The 24,803-nt window shown below is 35.2% G+C and overlaps 1 protein-coding gene and 1 pseudogene across 6 annotated transcripts in view; one reads left to right on the forward strand and one right to left on the reverse strand.

Moving 5' to 3' along the window:
* The window catches only part of Rap1gds1 (Rap1 GTPase-GDP dissociation stimulator 1), a 148,016-nt gene that overhangs the window by 111,575 nt on the left and 11,638 nt on the right, over positions 1 to 24,803 (forward strand). For 4 of the 6 annotated variants that reach the window (XR_003301967.2, XM_026402008.2, XM_026402011.2 and 1 more), the window contains 5 exons: positions 5,255 to 5,398; positions 5,850 to 5,981; positions 8,423 to 8,557; positions 9,394 to 9,519; positions 10,382 to 10,521. Coding sequence is in view for 5 of the 6 variants with exons in the window: in XM_026402008.2 (XP_026257793.1) it covers positions 5,255 to 5,398; positions 5,850 to 5,981; positions 8,423 to 8,557; positions 9,394 to 9,519; positions 10,382 to 10,521 (677 nt within the window). In the remaining variant the exon portion in view is untranslated. The remainder of the gene's footprint in view (positions 1 to 5,254; positions 5,399 to 5,849; positions 5,982 to 8,422; positions 8,558 to 9,393; positions 9,520 to 10,381; positions 10,522 to 24,803) is intronic. The other 2 variants (XM_026402009.2, XM_026402012.2) reach the window with 1 other exon arrangement.
* On the reverse strand, positions 17,971 to 24,424 carry LOC113192028 (ferrochelatase, mitochondrial pseudogene; annotated as a pseudogene).

Raw genomic sequence — 24,803 nt, forward strand, 5'->3', positions numbered from 1 at the left:
GAACAAAGCAACTATACTTACCAAGTTTACTTTAGTGAGGCTAGTGAGTCCTTTCACCAAATCCCAATAAAGATAATGTAAGAAGGAAAATTAAAGGCCAGTCTCATCCTAAATATACATCCAAAATTCTTTTTGAAACTAGCAAATCAGAATATATTTAAAAGTTAATCATGCCAAATTGCATTGGTTCTGAAAATGTAAAGCAATTTTATATTCAAAATTCAGTCAGTATAATTCATCAGCTTAATTATAGTGGAGAAATTATATTATCTCCGATTCAAAAGAAAAATTTGCTAACATTATCCCTTCACAATTTTTAAAAAACTCTTAACAAACCAGTACTAGCAAAGGACTTCTTCAGTCTAAAAAGAATCTCTACAAGAAACTTACGGAAAATATAACACGCAATAGTTAAATAAAAAACATTCCCTTGAGATTGGAAGTAAGGAGGACCAGCCCCACTTCTTCTATTCAATCTTGTATTGACGAACTGCCCAATGAAGGAAGAGATCGAAATAAAACTGTCGTTATTCAAAGATAATATTATGAGTGTTCAATTCAAAAGAATATATTGGTCAATTCTGTAAATCAGAATTTAGATAAGTTTTCTTATCTAAAAAGGAGAAGCCAAAATAAAGTGTATTTCTATATGCCAGAAAAACCCAGAAAATAGAATGTTTAAAATGAACTGTTTATCTTAGTATGAAAAATAAAGCACTTAAGAATGAACTGATCATAGACTTGCCAATATCTCTGGGAAGAAACTGTAAGAAATCATTGAGATAAATTAAAGAGCTAAATGAGTGGAAAACTGTAACACTTTCATAGATTGGAAGCCTCCGTGTTCTAATGATATCATATCTCTCTGTCAATTTGTGAACTCAGTGCGGTTGTAATTAAAATTTCCCAAAGGTCAGGAATAGCCAAGATTACTGGAAGAGAATGTGTTGGCAGAAGTGGTTTTACTAGATAACAGTAGCAAAATTTTATTTTAATAAAACTGTATTAAAAATTCCCACAGATCATTAAGAAAAATATAGAAAACTGAGGGAAAATATACCCAAATCTCACAACAATCAGAAAATGCAAAACCAAACCACTGTACAATACCACTATCTAGCTACTGGAAAGTTTGGTATTCTAGGTATTGGTGAGGGTGTGGAGCAATGGGATCAACCATTAAGTGCCAGAGAGAGTATAAATGGTGCAATTCAGAATTCATACCTACTGAAGTTGGAGCTATTCATCCCTATGACCCAGCAATTCCACTCTTAGAAATTAGAAATAGACCTCTAGGCCAGGTAGGTGGTGCACGCCTGTAATCCCTGCGACTCAGGAGGCTGAGACAGGAGGATCACGAGTTCAAAGCCAGCCTCAGCAAAAATGAGGTGCTAAGCAACTCAGTGAGACTCTGTCTCTAAGTAAAATACAAAATAGGGTTGGGGATGTGGCTCAGTAGTGGAGTGCCCCTGAGTTCAATCCTCAGTATACCCCCGCCAAAAAAGAAATAACACCAAGAAACCTGTGCATATACGCACCAGGATGTTCAAGGCAGCATTATTTATAATAACAAAATAATTGGAACCAACACATATCCATTAAAGGTAGAATGATCGGTAAAACATGGTATATTCAAATAATGGAAAAATCATTATGAAAAGGAATGAAGATAGCTAGAACCATTAATGTATATGATTCTCATAATACTGAAAGGCGAAAACCAGTGCTGAAAAAGTACTAACTATTTGGCTTATGTGAAATTCAACATAAGGTGGAACAAAACCAGTTTTCAGAAATGATTCTTTATTTGCTAAACCAGTAAAAATATAGAAGTGATTACAATATCAACCCAGGTAGTGCTTTGAGAAGAATGAAGGGAGGTGCTCATGATCAGTAAGGGAAAAGCGCAGAGGGGCTTCCTGGATTGTTGGCAATTAATTTCTTGATTTAGATGATAGATGCATGGTAATTCTCTTTCTAATGATTTATTATGCTTAACATTTACATTTTCTGCACTCTTATGCATTTATGGGTTTTTTTCACAATTTAAAAAGTCATTTAATACACATATACATATGATACATATATGTATGTATGTATGCATTTTTACATATATAAGCAAACAGGTATTCTTGGACAGAATGGTAATGATAAATATGCTGGCTTTTTACTTTCCCTGAATGCCCTGCTAGTCCTAATTAATTTAGTTTAAGCCTCCTAAATATAATCGTGATTATAGTCAAACTGTAAGAATAAAGATCTATGATCTTTAATCTTGACATATTTTACATTTTCTAATTGACTTAGATCTTTTTCTTTAGGAATAAACTTGTTTTTTATCTCATTTGATGGTTCTAGAAAGTGAAAACTTAATCATGATCTTTTTGTTTGTTTGCTGGCACCAGGGAGCCACATTACCAGTCCTTTTCATTTTTTATTTTGAGACAGGGTTCCTGAATTGCTTAAGGCCTCGCTTGGTTGCTGAGGCTAGTCTTGAACTTGAAATCTTTCTGAACTTGAAATCCTTCTAAATTGCTGGGATTACAGAAAACTATAGGTAATACTCTGGCATAAAACTGAGTGAAGGCCAGGCATAGTCAATTTTATACCAGAGAATTACCTGTTATTTTCCTTGCAGTATTTGAGAATGACAATATTTTTATTTTTTTAGTAGATTTTTATGGTTTTACATAGTAGTTGGTTTCATCCTGACAAACTTGGACATGCATAGGAATCAGAGGGTTTTGTTCGTTTTCTTCTCTACCTCTACCTCCACTCCAGTGGGTGAAGGGATAGCTTTGAAAACTCGTTTCTGGATAAACCTTTGCATATCATTGTGGTTTTCTTGGTATAAAAAGAAGAGTAATTTTATGTCGGAATTTATATAGTTCAAGGTATGTAGTATTTTTAAATCTTTTTTTTATGATGGTTTTCAATTCTGTTTGCTACACATTTCTAGCCCTAGCATTGTGTAACCAAGGAAACGCCCTACTTTTTCCAAGGCACAGTACAAGTATACCTTTATAAAAGTATTCCAGGATGCATATTCTGTGTATTTTGAGACAATATTCAAGAGAGAATTGATCTTCCTGGTAATAGTAAAAAGCTATATTTTTATACTTTAAAATTGTCTAGCAATCAAAGTCTTAAGTATATGTGTCTTAAGTATCCAATATATGTTTATGTCTTTGTTTCTTCCAAATGAGAATCTGAAACTATGATTGCTGTATATGTGTGCATATACAGCTTAGGGAAATCAATGATCAAAAAATAAAATTTAAATTTAAAAATCTTTATAAATGTATTTCTTAATTCATTTTGTCTCATTGTCCTAGATGTGCAACACCTATAAAAACTTAAATTGATATTGTTTGAGGGTTTCTGAGGGTTTGGGGGTGTGGAGGGTTTGGGGGTGTGGTTGGTTGTTTTTTGGATTTGGATTTTTTATTGGTGGGGGTTTTTTTTGTTTTTGTTGTTTTGTTTTGTTTTTTGTTACTGGGGATTGAACCTAGGGGCTCTGTACCACTGGGCTTCATCCTCAACCCTTTATATTTTTTTGAGACAGGTTCTTGCTCAGCTGACCAAGCTAGCCTAAAACTTGCGATCATCCTGCCTCAGCCTCCCAAGTAGCTGGGATTATTACAGGCATGCACTAAGAGGCTCAGCTAAAACTTAAATTGAACAAGAAATATACCAACTAGTGATAACTTTAATATTTGAAATTTTATTATATTTGCAGAATTTAAAACTTAGGATTTGATGGGTTAAGTGTCAAATTCAAAGCATTTAGATAAGCCAGTTTAGGTTAAAAATAAATATTAATAAGCTGTATCTGTTCTTAACAGGAGATGGATATGGATCCGAATAAAAAATCTTTAATGAAGTAAAAATGCTATAAGGAAAGGATATTTAAAGCATTAGGGATGTAAAAAGTTTACATACTATAGCGATAGAGCCATCTCAATGTTTATAGCAGCACAATTCACAAGAGCTGAATTATGAATCAACCCCTATGCTCATCAATAGATGGCATTAAGAAATCCATTCAGATTAAGAAATTGTGGTATACAATGGAGTTCTACTCAGCCATAAAAAAGAATGAAATTATGGCATTTGCTGGTAAATGAATGGAAATGGAGAACGTCATGCTAAGTGAAATTATTCAAACTCAGAAACTCAAAGGTCAATTTTTTTCTCTTATGCAGAATATATAATAAAATAAAGGAAATGCAGAATATATAATAAAATAAAGGAAATGGGGAGAGAAGGGCAGGATATTATGAAGAACCAGTCAAATATAAAAGAAGAGAAAAAGGAAATCAAGGAGAGGAAGGAGAATGGAAGAAGGGAGAAAAAAGTGGGGAACATGAACTGAAATCGTTCTCCATGTATGTATGAATTTGTCAGGACAAACCCAACTTCTGTGTATGATTATAAGATCTAAAGAAAGGAAAAAAAATAACAGGAATGTAAAAATTTTGGTTTTTCTATGAAGAATTTTTTAGTGTAATTAGTGTATAGTTCTAAAACATTTTTTTGGTTAACCATTAGAGAGCTTCAAAGTTATATTTTCTTTTAACTTTTATTATGTACATTTTAAAATACATTCTGAAATAAAATTTAGTATAATGAATCACCATATATTTATGACCCAAAAAAGTTTTAAATTAATGAAAATCTTAAGTCCTTTTAAAAATATGACTTTACATCCCTAATGCTTTAAATATCCTTTCCTTATAGCATTTTTACTTCATTAAAGTCATTAAAATATAGATTGATTGCCCTAGAAATATACAAACAGGAAATATACTTGTTACATAGGTTAAAATTTATTAATATTTCTTTATTTTTCAATAGCTTTGTTTTAACATTCCATTGGTGAAGGTATTTTAAGTTTATATAGCAGGTGTGTGTATATAGGCATATGTAATATGTAACTTATAGTGTCGCCTTTAAAAATACAAATGTCTAATATAATAGTAGAGTGATATTGCCTTCAGAGCTGAGAATTGATTCATTTAGGTGCTGGGAGACATTGTGAAAGGATAAACAATTTCAAATAGAAAAATGAGGTAAAGTTTTTGTGTAATTAAACTGTATTTTCAAATGTTTCATTGTGAAACTCAAATCTGGAAAGGTGTTTTATCTAAATTCTGCATTTCCCTGGGTTGCTACAGTTCTTTATAATGGATCACCTGTACTAGAGTTCTATTTCTTCTAAAATTGTGGTGGCTTTGTTCTCATTGTTCTTTAGATGCTATTAAACTACAACTGGTTGAAGCAGGCCTTGTTGAGTGCCTCCTAGAGATTGTGCAGCAGAAGGTGGATAGTGACAAGGAGGATGACATTGCTGAGCTCAAGACTGCTTCAGATCTAATGGTGTTATTACTTCTTGGAGGTGAGTTATAATTTATGTCAAAGAATATGGTTGTCAGAATTTTTAAATATATTAAGTTTTTTCTGTAATTATTAGGCATTTCCTCATTTTCTTATCTCACTTCCTGTTGAAGTGATGATTTTGAAACCTAATACCTCATGGAAAGTACTAGAGATGATGAACCAGAAAAAGAAGAATCTTTGTCATGTTCCAGTATATGAAAAGCTGACATAAAGCTGTGGCACCAAAGAAATGAAAGTTTATGGCTACAAAACTTATTCTAGGAAAATTCTAAACTCTTACGGTCTAACCCCTACTAAAAGCTTATTAAAAATAGACACTGCTTTTTCCATTATGAATTTAATAGTTCATGAGGTATGTAATGTCGCAATTAGATATTTACTTAGGGATATGGATTTGTTACTCCTAATTATATTTCTCTTTTTTAACTATTTATTTTACTTATGCCCAGATGAATCCATGCAGAAACTATTTGAAGGAGGAAAAGGCAACGTGTTCCAAAGGGTGCTTTCTTGGATTCCATCGAATAACCACCAGCTACAGCTTGCTGGAGCATTGGCAATTGCAAATTTTGCCAGAAATGGTAAACATATTAGTTCTTCCTTTGTAAATCAGATGTTCTACATTTTTTTTAGTTATGAAAAAATGTTTATTTTTATTCATTTAAATTTTTTTATTCTTTTTAGTTAAAAAATACATATACAATGGTGTGAGGGGGAAGGGAAGAAAAAAAAGAGACAGAGAGATAAGTGTCACAGTAGAATGGGTAGAGAATAGTGATGGGAGGGGAGGGGGGGATAGGGAGGGCAGCAGAATACAACTGAAACTAGGATTGCTGTATATATACACATGGATGTATAACCACTGTGATCCTGCAATCTGTACACGTGGAAAAATGAGAATTCATACCCTATTTGAATCAAATGTATGATATGTCAAGATCATTGTATTGTCTTGAGCAACTAATAAAAAAATGACAGTACAATGTATTTTGACATACATACGTGGAATATAACTTGCCATTTTTGTGGTTGTATATGATATGGAGTTACATGTCATGTATTCATATAAGAACATAGGAAAGTTATCTCTAGTTCATTTTACTATCTTTCCTATTCCCCCCCTCTACTTATTGTGAGTTAGCATACACATATCAGAGAGAATATTCAGCCTTTGCTCTTTTAGGACTGGCTTATTTCACCTAGCATGGTATTGTCCAGTTCCGTCCATTTACTGGCAAATGCCATCATTTCATTGGTCTTTATGGATGAATGATATTCCATTGCGTATATATACCATATTTTCTGTATTCATTCATCTGTTGAAGGGCACTTAGGTTGGTTCCATAGCTTGGCTGTTGTGAATTGAGCTGCTGTGCTATAAACATTGATATGGCTGCATCACTGTAATATGCAGGTTTTAAGTCCTTTGGGTATAAACCAAGGAGAGAGGTAGCTGTGTCATATAGTGCTTCCATTCTAAGTTTTCTGAGGAATCTCCATACTTTTTTCCAGAGTGGTTGCACCAATTTGCAGTTCCACCAGCAATGTACCTTTTTCCCCACATCCTCACCAACATTTAGTATTAGTTGAATTCTTGATAATTGCCATTCTGACTAGAGTGAGATGAAATCTTAGTGTAGTTTTAATTCGCATTTCTATAATTGCTAGAGATGTTGAGATGTTCTACATTTTTAAAATTTTTGCTGAACTGTCACATGCTCTAAAACTAAGAGCTCAGAAATTTGTGTGTTGCTTTCTTAATTCTTCAGAAGTCAAATACTTATAGTGACTTTCATAACAAATTACATATTTTATGTAATTCAACTAATTTCTAATAGTTAAAATATCACAAACAATAATCATGCAGTGCTTCTTTTGAATACTTTTGTCAGAGATTAGTAAACTTGAGTCCCATTCTGGTGTACATCTGATATGCATTTGTGCCTGGTGATTTTATTTTGGGCTGAGTATTCATCCTAGGGTTATTGGGCCCTAATTTATACTCTTAGGCCCATAAAACTTTAGTATGAATTATCCTGATTTAGTGTAGAATATTTATTTTACTGTTCATTCATTCTAGAAACTTGTACTTTGTCTAGGAAATGCTGATTTTTAGTTTGATTTTATTCCAGTGTGAACTATTATTATACAATACAAGTTGAGTATCCGGTATCCAAAGTGTTTCATATTTTGGATTTTTTCAGATTTTTGAATATTGCATATATAATGACATATCTTCATGACAGGGCTCAAGTCTAAACATGAAATTTATATTTCCTACATACCTTATACACATAGCCTAAAAGAAATTTCATAACAATATTTTTAATGCATTTGCATTTTGACTGTGATCTATCACCTGAGATCTATGTAGAATTTTGCATTCTACAAATAATGTTATGATAATACCCCCAAACTTGGTTTTTGGAGCAGTTCCGATTTTGAATTTTTGGATGGGGGAATACCATGTTAGTATAGTGGCAGACATCTTATTATTTATTCTTGTTTTTGAGAATGACCCTTTAATGATGGAGTTAAGAAGATTGGCAATAATATTGATAAGTATTAAAGCTAAATGTGGAAAATTTGAAAAATTCACTAAAAAATAATGTAAGTATCAGCCATGATAAAAGTTGACTGCTAAAACTAACACAAAAATTATTGGTGGATGGGATGATTTGAGCATATATTGGTAAATTATAAGATTGTAAAATAGGGATTTTTCTGATTTAAAAAAAATTTAAGCATCTTTATAATCAGACATCTCATTCTAGAAATAGAAAAATCTATAAATCTGATGGGGAAAAATTGGAATTCATTTTGTTGTAGCCTCATTTTCTCTAAAGTAGGTAATGAGCAGGCAACAGCATCTCAAAATATTCATAAACTTTTTTTTTTAATGGTGCTGGGGATTAAACCCAGAGCCTTGTGCATGGAAGGCAAGCACTCTACCCAACTGAGCTATGTCCCCAGCCCTCATAAACATTTTTTAAAGGAAGAAAATTGCTTTCATTTTTACCAGATGGAAATTGTATTCATATGGTAGACAATGGAATTGTAGAAAAACTTATGGATTTACTGGACAGACATGTAGAAGATGGAAATGTCACTGTACAGCATGCAGCACTAAGTGCCCTCAGAAATCTGGCTATTCCAGGTAAGACTTAAAAATAGGAGACAGCTATGTAGAAAATATAATACATAATTTTTGAAAGACTTTTACTGTGTATGATTTGTGGATCTTCCCTGACCGAGAAAAGAAAAATGGTCTTCAAATTGTTGACATTTTTGTTACTAATAAATGAAAATCATGTTAAATAAGTTTTCTGAGACAAAACAAAAATATTTGCTTTTAAGATCAGAGATTCTATTACCTTTTGTGAACTCTTACATTTTCATTATATTTGTACAGTTAAACTTTTTAACGTATCTTCTGTTGAAGTTAAGATAATGACATCAATTAACAAAGTCTCCTGAAGAAAGACTTAGTCAGGTTTTTGTCTTTTCCTACAAGCAGACATGTAATTTTTAAAAAATAGTCTTACTGTGTCTTTGGATTAGGAAGTGTTGGGCCATGAAATAATACAGAAAATAATTAAAATTATTATTTTATTCTGTTTTCCAAAAGTAAATTTCTGGTAAGGTAAAGTTGTGTGGTTCTTTGAAGATCTAATCCATATGCATTTGGTTTTGTTCACATGTACTTACTAGTTTATTTTAATATACTGTAATGTTGATCACTTATTAATAATTGGGTAAAAGACAAACACTAGAGATTGGGCTTAAAAAAACAGTATGTTTTGTATTGTTTTGTTCCTATAAACAGGATACTTACACACACCATTCTTAAAATTTATGGACAGGATTGTTTCTAAATAGAAAAATATAACCTGGGGCCTTAAAGCTAAAGGAAAGAGCTCAGTAAATGTTATTGAATTGAATATTTATTATTAAGAATGCTACGCCATTTTAACCATACTTTCTATTTTTCAGTGGTAAATAAAGCAAAGATGTTATCAGCTGGAGTCACAGAGACAGTTTTGAAATTCCTTAAATCTGAAATGCCCCCAGTTCAGTTCAAACTTCTGGGAACATTAAGAATGTTAATAGATGCACAAGGTAAGAGAAATGCTATCCCAAGCATTACATTTTAGTGTGCCCCTCATTGAAAAATGACTTTTTTTTTTTAGCTTTCACTATTATATTATCATAAAAGCAAATAGCAAATAAAAAGTTAAGAAGAGATTGGTTTAGAAATCTCATTTATTAATTTTCATGCTTATTATAGCTGACTTTAAATGGAAATTACATTATTTTTCTTTATTTATATAATCCTGGTTTTATGTTGGATATCAGTTCCTGAGGTGTTTTGACATTTCATACCTTTTACTTTGTCTTCAAAATCAAACTTTTTAAATTTTTCTTTTGCAAACAGGGAGAGAATTTTTCTATTTGCAAAAACAGTAATGAAAACCACTCCTGAAAATGAATTATGTTTATTTACTTATTTTTAAATTCTAAGCCCTTCTCTATATTAATTGCATAGAGAAAACCCTTTATTACAGTCTACCACACAACCAAGCTTAACCGAAAAGGTGTGAAGTCATTTATTTTTGTGTTTTGTTATAAAAGTTCACAATTTATAGAAAGTTTATAGAAATTTATAGAAAAAACCCATCAGGTGAGGAGTATTTGTAGTTCTTAAAGTTTATTGAGCTGTGTTTTTAGACATATAATTTTCCTTCAAGCTCACATCTTTTTTTAAAAAAGAAATATATTTTTAGTTGAAGATGGATACAATACCTTTATTCTATTTATTTATCTGTAGTACTGAGAATCTAACCCAGTTTGTCACATGTGCTACACAAGCATTCTACCACTGAGTTACAACCCCAGCCCACACTCTTATATCTTTTCCAGTTATTTCAGCTGATTGCCCTTCAGTGATTCTTTCCTTTTGGGTTTGTCTTCTTTCCTATAGCAGAAGCTGCTGAACAACTGGGAAGAAATGTTAAGCTAGTGGAACGTTTGGTAGAATGGTGTGAAGCCAAAGATCATGCTGGTGTGATGGGAGAGTCGAACAGACTGCTCTCTGCCCTCATACGCCACAGTAAATCAAAAGTAAGTTCCAGAGAATACAGTTCACCTAAAAAATGTTAGAGTGGCCTTTTAGGAAACCACTATTGTAGATCCTTTATCATGAGCTTGTATTTTTATGCATTTTACGTTAAGTATACTTACGTAAATGTATATTTATGTATACATTTACGTAAGTATACTAGAGAAAAATGAAGATTGAGTTTTTTTATCTATCCAAATAGAAGGAGTTTTTATCTCTTTCATTTAAATAATCAAGTTTCTTCACATCTAGGTATTTCATACAAACTGAGATAATACCCATCTAAAACTGTTGTAAGGATTATGCATACAAAGAACCCAACTTATACCTCAGACATAGGAAGTACCCAGTAAATGGAGGTTGCTGTTGCTTCCGCCATTGTTACTATTATTTTTACCATCACCAGCATCGGTGTTGAATATCTTCTGTGTAGTGGGCACTGACCTAAGCCAGCTACTAATACTGAGAAATTAATGGATATCTAGATGGTATATGATGCCCAGTCTATACTTATGGCAATGTCCAACCTAGTAGCTATATGACTGAAAAAATGAACTAATTTAAAGATCACAATGATGGGAACCCAGTCTAGCAATGTAGTGGCTGCTTTAATATCTTTTTAAATATTCTTTTCTAAGGTGAGCCTTTTTTTTATGATATAACTGCAAAAGTGGCTATGTATGAAAAGAAAGATAGTTTAGAATTCAAATTGACTAGCCATTTCCATTTATTTATAGTACACACAGAAGACTACAAGAGAAAAAAATAAATATATCCTTTCATTTTTGGAAATCTCTTTCACATAAATAGACTTCACCCTCACGCAGGAGTGTTTCCCATCAGGTGTGACATATGGAGACAGCCTAGGGAAAGACACGTTAGCCAGGGCCTTCCTGTTACCTCTTCCCAGACCAGCCAGGAGTTCATTCATTGTCATTGCTACCAACACAGGACTAAGTAGATGGAAAGTGTAAAGAACTAATGGGAAAATGGCTTCCTTTGATACCCACTTCATCCTGCTCCATCATACTGTCTCTTAGACCTGTTGAACAGATAATATTTGAATGCTTGCATTGTTGTAAAATGTAATTGTTACTTTAAGGGAGTAAACTGTCTAGTGAGGTACAGATCTGAAAACAACTGAGTACATCATAAAGCTGCACACTCCATTCAGTGAGGAAAGAACAGCCACAGCTGTCTGGTCTAGGGTGGTATCACAGAAGGAATGGTGTTTTACAGTTTACTGGGAATCTCTCAGGAGAAAGGAAAGAGAAGATAAGGGAGCGACTTTTCAGGCATAGAATACAGTACAAAAGGGGAGTTGTAAAATGGCATAGTTTTAGAGGAAAACTGCAAATGCAGTATTGCTGGAGTATGGACTGTATAGAGAAAGTGGCTAGAAAGGATGAGAATCAGGAATTAAGATGAATTATAGGCCAAATTAAAGTGTATGAGTTTGATTTCCCTAGAGAATAGGGAGCTCTTAACCAGAAGTGCCATTATTTGGTTTTCCTTTAGAAAGATGAGTGTAAGATTTAATGGAGGCAGGAAGAACAGTTTAAAAGTTACTACAAAAATATATATATGAGAGATAATAAAGACCTGAATGAAGGTTTGGGGTTGAACAGTTTAAAATTGCTAATGAATCATTTTTGTCACAAAGTAAAAAATGTAATTGTTTCATTTAATGGTTCATCTGACTAGTAGTAGTAAAGGTGGAAAAGAAAAGGACTTGAGAAAATGTGAGAAGTAAAAGTGGTTACAGGAAGAGGCTTTTTTTTTAATTTGTTTGTTTTAGATATACATGACAGTAGGGTGTATTTTGACATATTATACATACATGGATTGCAGCCAATTCCAATTAGGATTCCATTCTTATGGTTGAACATGATGTGGAATTTCACCGGTTGTGTATTCATATATGAGCATAGGGAAGCTATGTCCAATTCATTCTACTGTCTCCTATTCTCATGCCCCCTGGATTCCCTTCATTCCCCTTTGTCTAATCCAATGAACTTCTGTACTTCCCACCTCCCTTGTTATGAGTTAACATCCACATATCAGAGAGAACATTCAGCCTTTTGTCTTTTGGGACTGGCTTATTTCACTTAGCAGGGTATTCTCCAGTTCCATTCATTTAATGGCAAATGTCATTATTTCATTGTTCTTTATGGCTTAATGATATTCCATTGTATATATATACCATATTTTCTTTATTCATTCATCTGTTGAAGGGCACCTAGGTTGGTTCCATAGCTTGGCTATTGTGAATTCAGCTGCTATAAATATTGATGTGGCTGCCTCACTGTAATATGCTGATTTTAAGTCCTTTGGGTATAAACCAAGGAGTGAAATAGCTGTGTCGTATGGTGGTTCCATTCCAAGTTTTCTAGGAATCTCCATACTTCTTTCCAGAGTGGTTGCACCAATTTGCAGTCCCACCAGTAATGTACCTTTTCCCCACATCCTCACCAACATTTAGTGTTAGCTGTATTCTTGATAATTGCCATTCTGACTAGAGTGAGATGAAATCTTAGTGTAGTTTTAATTTGCATTTCTATAATTGCTAGAGATGTTGAACATTTGTTTTTACATATTTGTTGACCAATCATATTTCTTCTTCTGTGCCTGTTCAGTTCCTTTGCCCATTTGTTGATTGGGTTGTTTTTTGAGTTCTTTGTATATCCTGGATATTAACACTCTATCAGAGGTGCAGGTGGCAAAGATTTTCTCCCATTCTGTAGGCTCTCTCATACATTGCTGTGAAGAAGCTTTTTAGTTTGATGCTGTCCTACTTATTGATCCTTGATTTTTTTTTTTCTTGCACTTTAGAAGTATTATTGAGGAAGTCTATTCCTGAGCTGACGTGGTGGAGAGTTGGGCCTGTTTTTTTCTTCTAGTAGGCACAGGGTCTCTGGTCTAATGCCCAGGTCCTTGATCAACTTTGAGTTGAGTTTTGCATAGGGTTAGAGATAAGGGTTTAATTTCATTCAGCTGCATATGATTTCCAGGTTTCCCAGCACCATTTGTTGAAGAGGCTATCTTTTCTCCAATGTATGTTTATGGTGTCTTTGCCTAGTATGAAATAACTGTATTTATTTGGGGTTTGTCTCTGTGTCTTCTATTCTGTATCATTGGTCTTCATATCTGTCTTGGTATTAATACCATGTTGTTTTTGTTGCTGTGTAGTATAATTTAAGGTCTGGTATTGTGATACCTCCTGCATTACTTTTCTTGCTAAGTATTGTTTTGTTTATTCTGGGTCTCTTATTTTTCCAAGTGAATTTCATGACTGCCTTTTCTATTTCTATGAACAACATCATTGGAATTTTAATGGGAATTGCATTTTAAAAATCTGCATAGTGCTTTGGGGAGTATGGCCATTTTGACAATATTAATTCTGCCTATCCAAGAGCATGGGAGATCTTTCCATTTTTTAGGTCTTCAGTTTGGAAAAGGTGGTTTTAAAGGTACTTCCATGTTTGGGGTTTGGTACCAGCTAGGTTGTGCTATTCATCAAAAGTCACAAAAAGAAGCACTCCCTCACTTGCTTATTCCCAACCCACTTTCCTGTACTTGGAAAGTTTACCATTTATCCTCTGCTTCATTCCATGAGAATTCTTACTAATAGTTTAGAGTAAGGCAAACTACCATTCTGTTAAGTAGATTAAGCAACAGAGACATGTTTCCTGTATCTGAATTTAGAACACTGAGACAGATGTTTTGGTTGCCTCTTTCCAGTAGTGACCTGAGAAAGAGCTACACAGTGTGCCTTTGACTATAACTGGACCTGGGTAACCTCCTGGTGGGGCAGGTGGAGGGAGGCTCCATGCTGGTGGAGATATGGGAGCAGAGCCCAATATGCAGTATTATGCAGGCAGAACCTGGTGTTAATAGGAACATTTTCAGCACTCTGCTGGTGATTGTCATCCTTATGGCATTTTGTGTTTATAAGCCCATTCATGTTGGTAACAGCCAAAGTTGACTTAGAATGCCCTGGTTGCATCCACTGTGAGGATCTTAGTGACCTGAGGCCTGTGACTCCTCACCTACATCTGGATCTGTACTTGGATGACCCACTGAAGTCAGGGTCACTTCAGGTACATAGAAGATTTTTTTTCCCCCAAATGAACACAATGCCTTTATTTATCTACTTTTAAGTGGTGCTGAGGATCAAACCCAGTGCCTCTCACATGCCAGGCAAGTGCTCTACCATTGAGCCACCCCAGCCCTACATAGAAAGTATTTTTAATGTTTAATGGGTCTCATTTTGTTGCCCAGCCTGTCCACAAACTGCTGAACTAAGCAACCTCACTCAGCCTCATGACAAAAAGTACCAGAATACAAAAGAAAAAATAAATAAATAAACTCTTAGATAAATTCCTGTTACATGAAGTAGAAAGGCCAACAAAGCCACTATTAATTCATAATGAACCATCAGTTCAGTATGAAACAATAGTATTAATACAACCAGAACATGGGTGGACAAAAAATTTATCTCAACTCTTAAACAGCCATATTTAGGAGCCTAAATGATTCAAATGCTTATAATACTAAGTTGAAATTTGAGAATTTTAAGGTACTTCTCTGAATTTCATTTATCACAGATTTCCCTTTCCCTCATCTGACCTCTCACTTTCCCCAGCCCCCTTTGGGTCATTGACCAACCAACATAATACAATAATTTAACCATCCATTTAACCATTCCATTAGTGGGAATGGATTTAAAGTCACAGTTCAGACCTGGAAGGTATTATAACATTCTCATCCAAATTATTACACAGATAAGGAAATGGAAGGGTAAAGTGCCTCATACAAAGGCCCATAGTCAGTCTGGATGTCAGGTTGCAAGCTAACTGACATAATGGAATTGTGTTGTCCTATGGCAGCTTCCATCTGCAAGAAGCTTCCACCTCACAAGCCAGGGCACCTGGCCAGATTTTTTTTTTTTTTTTACATAACATTATGACTTTGTCAGAATACTACTTTGAATCCTTGCGTCACTACTTAACAGCAATGTGATGTGCATCTTGAACCTTTTGTGTTATTTTAGTTATTCAAATTTTTATGAAGTATAGCATGATAATTCAATACATGTAGAGTACATAATGATCAAATCAGGATAAACAAAACATTTCCATCTCTTTTAAACATTTAAAATATTGTATTAATAATCACACATATTTATGGGGTACAGTGTGATATTTCAATACATGTGTACAATATGTACTGTTCAAACGAGGGTAATTTGTGTTTTCATCTTATCATTACTTTGTGTTTGGAGCCTTCAACCTCCTCACTTATATATAATAGGTTATTATAAGCTATAATTCCCCCCACTGTGCCATAAGAACACCAGGACTTGGTATTTCTATCTCTGTTTTGGGGTACTTTATTTTCCAACCTCCCCAAGTTCTTCCTATACCCCCACCTCACTCTTCCCAGTCTCTAGTAATCACTAGTATACATTCTGATTGACCTTTTTGTCATCCTCACATGGTAGAAGACATTGCAGTATTTGTCTTTCTATGTCTGACTTATTTCACTAACATAATGATCTTCAGTTCCATCCATTTTGCTACAAATAACAGGATATCATTATTTTCATGATAGAACAATAATCTATTGTAATTATACATACATATACACACATTTTTTTCATACTAGTAATTGAACACAGGGGCACTTGATTATCACTGAGCACCATCCCCAGTCCTTTTTCTTTCTTCTTTTTATCATTTAAAAAACATTTTTTATAGTTATAAATGAACAAAATGCCTTTATTTGTTTATTTTTATGTGGTGCTGAGGATCGAACCCAGTGCCCCACAAATGCTAGGCAAGCGCTCTGCCTCTGAGCTCCAGCCCCAACCCCCTTTTTCTTTTCTCAGATAGTGTCTTATTAAGTTGCCCAGGCTGGTCTCAAACTAGGGATCCTCTTGTTTCAGCCTTCTGAGTAGCTGGGATTACAGGCATGTGCTACCACACCCAGCCACTACATATTCTTTATCATCTAAGGTCTATTTTATATCTTGCTTTTGTCAGTAGTGCAATAACAAACAAGGGTATATAGGGGTCTCTTTGATATGCTGATATTATTTCCTTTGTATATGTATATATCCAGAAGTGAGATATCTGGATCATTTGGTAGATCTGTTTTTTAAGAAACCCCCATACTGTTCTTCATATATGACTGTATGAATTTATATTTCTATAAGTAATATATTTAGAGTTCCCTTTTTTCTATATTCCTGCCAGCATTTATTATTTTTGTCTCTTTACTGTTAGCCATTCAAACTGGGGTGAGGTGATACCTTATTGTGATTTTGACATGCATGTCCCTGTGGCTAATGAAATTAAGCTTTTTTTCCCCCCACAAATGTATTGGACATTTGAATTTCTTTTGAAATGTGTCTATTTATATCTTTTTTCCATTTTTAAATTAGATTATTTTGGGTTTTGTTTAAGTTCCTTATATATTCTGAATAATAATCTTTTTTGACAATTTTTTCCATTCTGTAGATTCTCTACTCTTTTCCCTTTATTGTGCAGATGCATCTTAATTTGATATAGTCTCTTTTGTCTATTTTTGCTTGTTTCTTATGCTTTTTAGGGTCTTGACGGGGAAAATATTGTCTATCCCAGCGTTTTAAAAGTGTTTCCCCATATTTTCTTCTAGTAGTTCATAGTTTGTTATATTTATGTTTGAATCCATTTTAATTTGATTTTTGTATAGGGAAAGATGGGGGTCAAGGTCAGTCTTCTACATGTGGATATCTGGTCTTCCCAACACTGTTTATTGAAGAGACTGTCCGTTCTCTAGTGTATGTTTTTGGCACCTTTGTCAAGTGTATTTTTAATGAGGGTAGTGTGGCACTTCCAGCTCTGTTCTTTTTTGCTCGACATTGCTTTGGGGTCTCCTGTGCTTCCATATTAATTTCTAGTTCTGTGAAGAAACCTGTCTCTGCTCAAAGGCTGTGTCTATAATAATGTGACTGACTTCCTTGGTCTCTACTGTCCTCCTCCACATTAGAGGTATTGAGCATATGTCTAATTACATGAGTTCCTTGGGTGGGGCTCACTGCTACTGATTTGTGACGAGGATTTAGTCTTCCTACTGACAGAATTTTCATAGATTGGACAAACCAGTACTGCTTGGAATAGTTATTTTATTGGATGGGTGACTGCTACTGACTTGTGACAAGGATTTAGTCTTCCTACTGACAGAATTTAATTGGCCAAGGCATTAAAGAACAGTGGATTTCCATTAAAAGACTCTTTCTTTTTTGTTTGTACTGGATCTTGTACCCAGGGGCATGCCTTAACCACTAAACTACATCCCTATCCCTTTTTTTTATATTTTATTTTGAGACAGGGTCTCACTAAGTTGCTTAGGACCTTACTAGATTGCCGAGGCTGGCTTTAAACTCGCAATCCTCCTGACTCAGCCTTCTAAACAACCGGAATTCCAGGTGTAGGCCACCATACATAGTGAGACTCCCCTCTTTTGTTGTTTTCAACTTCATACCTATTAGCTAAAACTTGAGAATACTTGATGTGCAATTCAAGAAGTGTTTCATTGCAATCACTGGTACATACCAGTACCATTTGGACAAAAAGGATATTCCTTCTCCCCCTCTCCAAAGTCCTTTGTAGTCTCATCTATTTGGGGGCCTAGCCAGTTCATCAGACCAACTGTGGACTGCCAAACCAGTTGGTAAGCATTGGAATAATTCAATCTTTCCATGTCTGTGGACACTGATACCTTCCTCCTAAGAATAGGAGCCCCCTTTGTTGACCACCTCATTCTCAAGTGGAAAATGGTGCAGTTCTTTTTGAAAGTGGTCTACAAAGTACTGGATGAGTAACCTGTCTAGAGTTCCACTTCAACATCTGCTTTTTCCCCACCTCTTTGTAGTATCTAATGGCATTTAAACTGTGGTAGAATCACTGTACTATGGGTATTGCATAAAAGAAATATCCCTTTCTAGTCCATCTCTCTTCATCTCTTCAGATGTCTCTTCTGTTAAAGGATGAGCCTATCAGAATCCAGTTTAGTATTTGTGAAGGGACTATGTGGGGAAACAACTATTCCAGCAACTTCACTATGCCTTCAAGAACTTGCCTCGGAGTCCAGTCTTAAGGAATCCACCTCTAATCCTGTAGTACTGCCCTTGAACTTCAGGGTTTTGGCATTTAGTGATGAATGTTGCTAGTTTATTCTAAATAGGAAATATCATGATATTATGGGTCCAAAAGGAACCTTGGGAAGTTATGAATTTCTCTAAGGATTTTAGATTCCTATGTTTAGCATTAATATTCCAGTTTTGGGGTTCTTCTTTTCCAGTTGAACTTGTGGATTTTTATTTTTGACAAATTGGACTTTTCCTGTGTGAACTGCCACTGCTGTTGTGTTCAACTTGCATTTCCATGACTGAGAAGCCTTTGAGTTGCCAAGTACTAACCCACCGCAAAGCAGGACACCATGTCTCACAAGACATCAGCCATGTGTGTGCTGACCTGTGTGTTTAATTCTAAACTTTGAAGATTATACTTTCTTTCAAGTAACCCTGAATTCTTAAAAATTTAGTCTTCCAAAAGTCTGTACTAACTCATCTGAGCCATATGCAGTGTATTTTTGTGCTTATGCCCATAGGTAAGTTCACACCTTCACTTGAAAGAGTGTCTTATACTAGAGCTCCTAACCAACTAGCTAGACCTTCCAACTTCAGATATTTTAAGACAGGAAAAGAGATACAGTTGGCCTTTACACTTGCTGAGGCTGGCTTTGAACTCGCAATCCTATAAAATCTCCTGCCTATTGAAGTAGTCACTTTTTTTTTTTACCCTTTGAGAGCCCAACATTCATCAGTTATTAAGCTATAAACCTGTTTAAATAAATGTATTTAGTCATTTGATCATTCATCAAAAAAATACTTATTTAAATCCCATACTGAGAAGGCTTTGACAGTATGATGTAGAAAAAGAAAATTTTTCTTAAGTGACTCAGTGGTTATAGCAACCTGCAATCTTATTAAATGATGATCTCAAATCTAAACTTATCTAACAACACTCTGTTAGAATCATTTTTTTATACAGTTTTCCCCAAAGTCTTAAATTTAAGTTTGTTTCAATAATCAAAGGCAGTCGGATGCAGTGGTGCATGCCTGTAATCTCAGCAGCTCGGGATGCTGAGGTAGTAAAATCTTGAGTTCAAAGCCAGCCTCAGCAAAAGCAAGGTGCTAAGCAACTCAGTGATACCCTATCTAAATAAAATACAAGACAGGGCTGGGGATGTGGCTCAGTGGCCAAGTACCCCTGAGTTCAATCCCTGGTATCGCCTAGCAAAAAAATAATAAAGAAAAGAGACTATAAATGCTAATACAAAGGTGAAATTGTTAGTGTAGCCCATATGGCTTAGTTTTTAATAAGAAATCTTGAGAAATCAAAAGATAAAATACAACTTTATTTCAAACTCCACAAAACCCTTCCAGAATTTCTAGAGACTTTTTTCAGAGACATCTAGAGCTTACTCAGAAGGACTCCCTAGGGAACTGTTTCATTATGTATATAATTTATTTTTTACAAATGAAACAGTTTGATAATTTCTGGATTCATTTTTGAGGTTTGTCGTTTAAAATATTGGTCATTCTCCAGATGAACCTTCTTGCTCCTGTGAAGTTTTGCTAATCTTCCCTTTTGGAAAAATATCTTGAAATTAAAATGTAACTTTAAAATACCTTCATAGAGCCTTTTCAAATCACATTAAGTGACCATCTCTGTGTGGCACTATGAATTTACTACATATATTTATGCATTTTTGGCCATGAGTGGTTAAGAACAAGAATCTGCCAACCAAACTCTGGATTCAAGCCTGGGCTGTATCAGAAATCACTGTCTAACCTTGGGCAAACATTATAACTTTTTTTTTATTGGTTGTTCAAAACATTACAAAGCTCCTGATATATCATCTTTCATACATTTGACTCAATTGGGTTATGAACTCCCATTTTTACCCCAAATACAAATTGCAGAATCACATTGGTTACACACTCACATTTTTACATAATGGCATATTAGTGACTGTTGTATTCTGCTACCTTTCTTATCCCCTACTATCCCCCCTCCCCTCCCATCTTCCCTCTCTACTTCCTCTGCTGTTGTTTAATTCTCTCCCTTGTTTCCCTCCCCCTTTCCCCTCACACCTCTTTTGTTAGGTTGATTCCCAAGTATCTTATTTTCTTTGAGGATATTGTGAATGGAGTGGTTTTCCTCATTTCCATTTCAGAAGTTTTGTTGCTGATATACAGGAATGCCTTTGATTTACGCGTGTTGATTTTATATCCTGCCACTTTGCTGAATTCATTTATTAACTCTAGCAGTTTCTTTGTAGACCCTTTTGGGTCTGTTAAATATATTATCATGTCATCCACAAATAGCGATAATTTAAGTTCTTCTTTTCCTATTTTTATGCCTTTAATTTCTTTTGTCTGTCTAATTGCTCTGGCTAGTATTTCAAGAACTAAATTGAATAGAAGTGGTGATAGAGTGCATCCCTGTCTTGTTCCAGATTTTAGAGGGAATGCCTTCAGTTTTTCTCCATTTAGGATGATGCTAGCCTGAGGTTTAGCATATATAGCTTTTAGAATGTTGAGGTAAGTTCCTGTTATCCCTAGTTTTTCTAGTGTTTTGAACATAATGGGATGCTGTACTTTGTCAAATGCTTTTTCTGCATCTATCGAGATGATCATATGGTTCTTGTCTTTAAGTCTATTGATGTGGTGAATAGCATTTATTGATTTCCGTATATTGAACCAGCCTTGCATCCCAGGGATGAATCTACTTGATCGTAGTGCACAATTTTTTTGATATGCTTTTGTATTCGATTCGCCAGGATTTTATTGAGAATTTTTGCATCCAAGTTCATTAGAGATATTGGTTTGTAGTTTTCTTTCTTGGAAGTGTTTTTGTCTGGTTTCAGGATCAGAATGAATGAATTTGGAAGAGCTCCTTCTTTTTCTATTTCTTGAAATAGCTTGAAAAGTATTGGTATTAATTCTTCTTTGAAGGTTTTGTAAAACTCCTCTGTATACCCATCCGGTCCAGGGCTTTTTTTGGTTGGTAGTCTTTTGATGGCTTCTTCTATTTCTTCCTTTGTTATTGGTCTGTTTAAATTGTGTGTGTCTTCCTGACTCAATCTGGGCAGATCGTATGACCTAAGAAATTTATTGATATCTTCACTATCTTCGATTTTATTGGGATATAGGGTTTCAAAATACTTTCTAATTATCTTCTGTATTTCTGTAGTGTCTGTTGTGATATTGCCTTTTTCATCCCATATTTTAGTAATTTGAGTTCTCTCTCTTCTTCTCTTTGTTAGCATGGCTAAGGGCCTGTCGATCTTATTTATTTTTTCAAAGAACCAACTTTTAGTTTTATCAATTTTTCAGTGGTTTTTTTTTGTTTCAATTTTGTTGATTTCTGCTCTGATTTTAATTATTTCTTGTCTTCTACTACATTTGCTGTTGTTTTGCTCTTCCTTTTCTAGGTTTTTGAGGTATAGTGTGAGTTCATTGGTTTTTTCTTTTTTTGAGGAAAGAACTCCAAGAAATGAATTTCCCTCTTAAAACTACTTTCATTGTGTCCCGTAGATTTCGGTATGTTGTGTCTGTATTGTCATTTGTCTCTAATAATATTTTTATCTCCTCCTTTATGTCTTCTGTAACCCATTGATCATTCAGTAACATATTGTTCATTTTCCATGTGATGTAGGATTTTTCCTTCCTTCTTTTATCATTGATTTCCAGTTTCATTCCATTATGATCAGATATGGTGCATGGTATTATCTCCATGCCTTTATATTTACTAAGAGTTGCCCTATGGCATAATATATGGTCTATCTTTGAGTAGGATCCATGTGCTGCTGAGAAGAACCTGTATCCACTTGATGATGGTTGATATATTCTATATATGTCGGGTAAGTCTAGGTTATTGATTGTGCTGTTGAGTTCTATAGTTTCTTTATTCAGTTTTTGTCTACAGGATCTGTCTAATGGCGAGAGCGGTGTGTTGAAGTCACCCATGATTATTGTGTTGTAGTCTATTTGACTCTTGAACTTGAGGAGAGTTTGTTTTATGAACGTTGCAGCTCCATTGTTTGGTGCATACAAATTGATAATTGTTATGTCTTGTTGGTGGATGGTTCCTTTTAACAGTATATAGTGTCCTTCTTTATCCCTTTTGATTAATTTAGGTTTGAAGTTGCTTTTATTCCATATGAGTATGGCCACTCCTGCTTGCTTCCGAGGGCCATGTGAGTGGTATGATTTTTCCCAACCTTTTACCTTCAGCCTGTGTATGTCTTTTCCTATCATATGAGTCTCCTGAAGGCAGCATATTGTTGGTTTTTTTTTTTTTTTTTTTTTTTTTTTGATCCAGGTTACTAGCCTATGTCTCTTGATTGATGAGTTTAGGCCATTAACTTTTAAGGTTACAATTGAAATATGATTTGTACTTCCAGTCATGTTTATTTATTTATTTATTTTAGTTTGGCTAGTTTTTACTTTTTGGTTATTTTCCTCCCCCTTTACTGAGATACCTCCTGCTGTTAGGTTTGGGCACTATTTTTCAATTCCTCTTCTTGTAGTATTTTGCTCAAAATGCTTTGCAGTGCTGGTTTTCTGGCTGCGAATTCTTTTAGCTTTTGTTTATCATGAAAGATTTTAATTTCATTGTCAAATCTGAAGCTTAATTTTGCTGGATACCGTATTCTTGGTTGGAATCCATTATTTTTCAGCGTTTGAAATACATTGTTCCAGGATCTTCTCGCTTTCAAATTCTGTGATGAAAAATCAGTCGTTAACCTAATTGGTTTACCCCTGAATGTAATCTGCCTCCTTTCTCTTGTAGCTTTTAATATTCTCTCCTTGTTCTGTATGTTGGCTATCTTCATAATTTTATGTCTTGGAGTTGGTCTATTATGGTTTTGAATGTTTGGGGTCCTGTAGGTTTCCAGGATTTGGCAATCCATTCCATCTTTCATCTCTGGGAAGTTTTCTAGAATTATTTCATTTAATATGTTGTCCATTCCTTTGGTTTGAATCTCTATGCCTTCTTCTATCCCGACGACTCTCATCTCTTAAATAGACTGCTCGAGGGATTTAAGCATCTTTTCTGTGTTGACTATATACTTCTCAAGTTGATAAACTTTGTCTTCATTATCTGATGTTCTGACTTCTACTTGATCTAGTCTATTTGTAATATTCTCGTTTGAGTTTTTAATTTGGTTTATAGTTACCTGCATTTCTAGGATTACTGTTTGATTTTTTTTTAAGATCTCTATCTCCTGGTAAAGCTCGTTCTTTGCTATTTGAATTTGTTTAATTCATTTTCAAAATATACTTTTATTGCTTGGACTTGCTGTCTCATGTCTTCTGTAATATTCCTTTCCATCTGAGTTAGGTATGCCTTGAGTTCTTTCCCTATCCATGTTACTGATGCTTCTAGGTCCTCCTGTAGAATTAAGTTGTCCTGCATTGTTTGTACTCCTTTTTTCCCTTGTTTTTTTCATGATGTTCACATTACTTTCCAGCTCTATTTGATTGCTGTGTTTCTGCTCTCTTCTATAGATTTGTTTTGGTTTTGTATATCTCTGTTGTCTCTCCTTTGTGTTGGTAGACTATGCCTGCTAAAGTGGATTCCGCTGGGAAGGAATTCCGACCGCTGAGCTCCAGTGATGTCACCTCTCTGCTATGGCGGGCCCCAGGCTCCTTGCCGGGGTGTCCGAATGCGGGGGTGGTACTGGACTGTCTCTGGCTGGTTTCCGCTCCCAGTCGCCGGCAGGCGGGCGGACTCCAGCCACCCAGTCCAGCAGGCAGTGGGCAGGTGATTGGTCGCCGGCGGGCATGCGGTCTTCAGCCGCGCAGGCAGCGGGCCGGCAACAGGCTGTTGCCAGCGGGCAGGTGATCTCTAGTCGCCCTGTTTCGCGGTTGGTAGCCAGCGGGCAGGCGTTCTAGCTGCCCAGTCACGCAGGCAGTGAGTGGACTGTCGACAGCGGGCAAGCGGTCTCCAGCCACCCAGTCGCAAGGGCCTGGCCTCTAGTCCCCTGGTTTCTCCTGCTAGACCAGATTTCCCCTGAGTGATGCCTCTCGGCAGTTCAAACTGTACTCTGGGCCTGCCATTTGTTGGGTGTGGAGGGTGGCCATTGGGAACCCCGGCACTCTATTGTTTTGATTTTTTCTGCTTGCCCCTCTCCCAGCGCTGGCTAGACAGGTTTGGTTTTCGCC

This window comes from Urocitellus parryii, chromosome 10 (assembly GCF_045843805.1).
Source record: "Urocitellus parryii isolate mUroPar1 chromosome 10, mUroPar1.hap1, whole genome shotgun sequence".
Classification (NCBI taxonomy): Eukaryota; Metazoa; Chordata; class Mammalia; order Rodentia; family Sciuridae; genus Urocitellus; species Urocitellus parryii.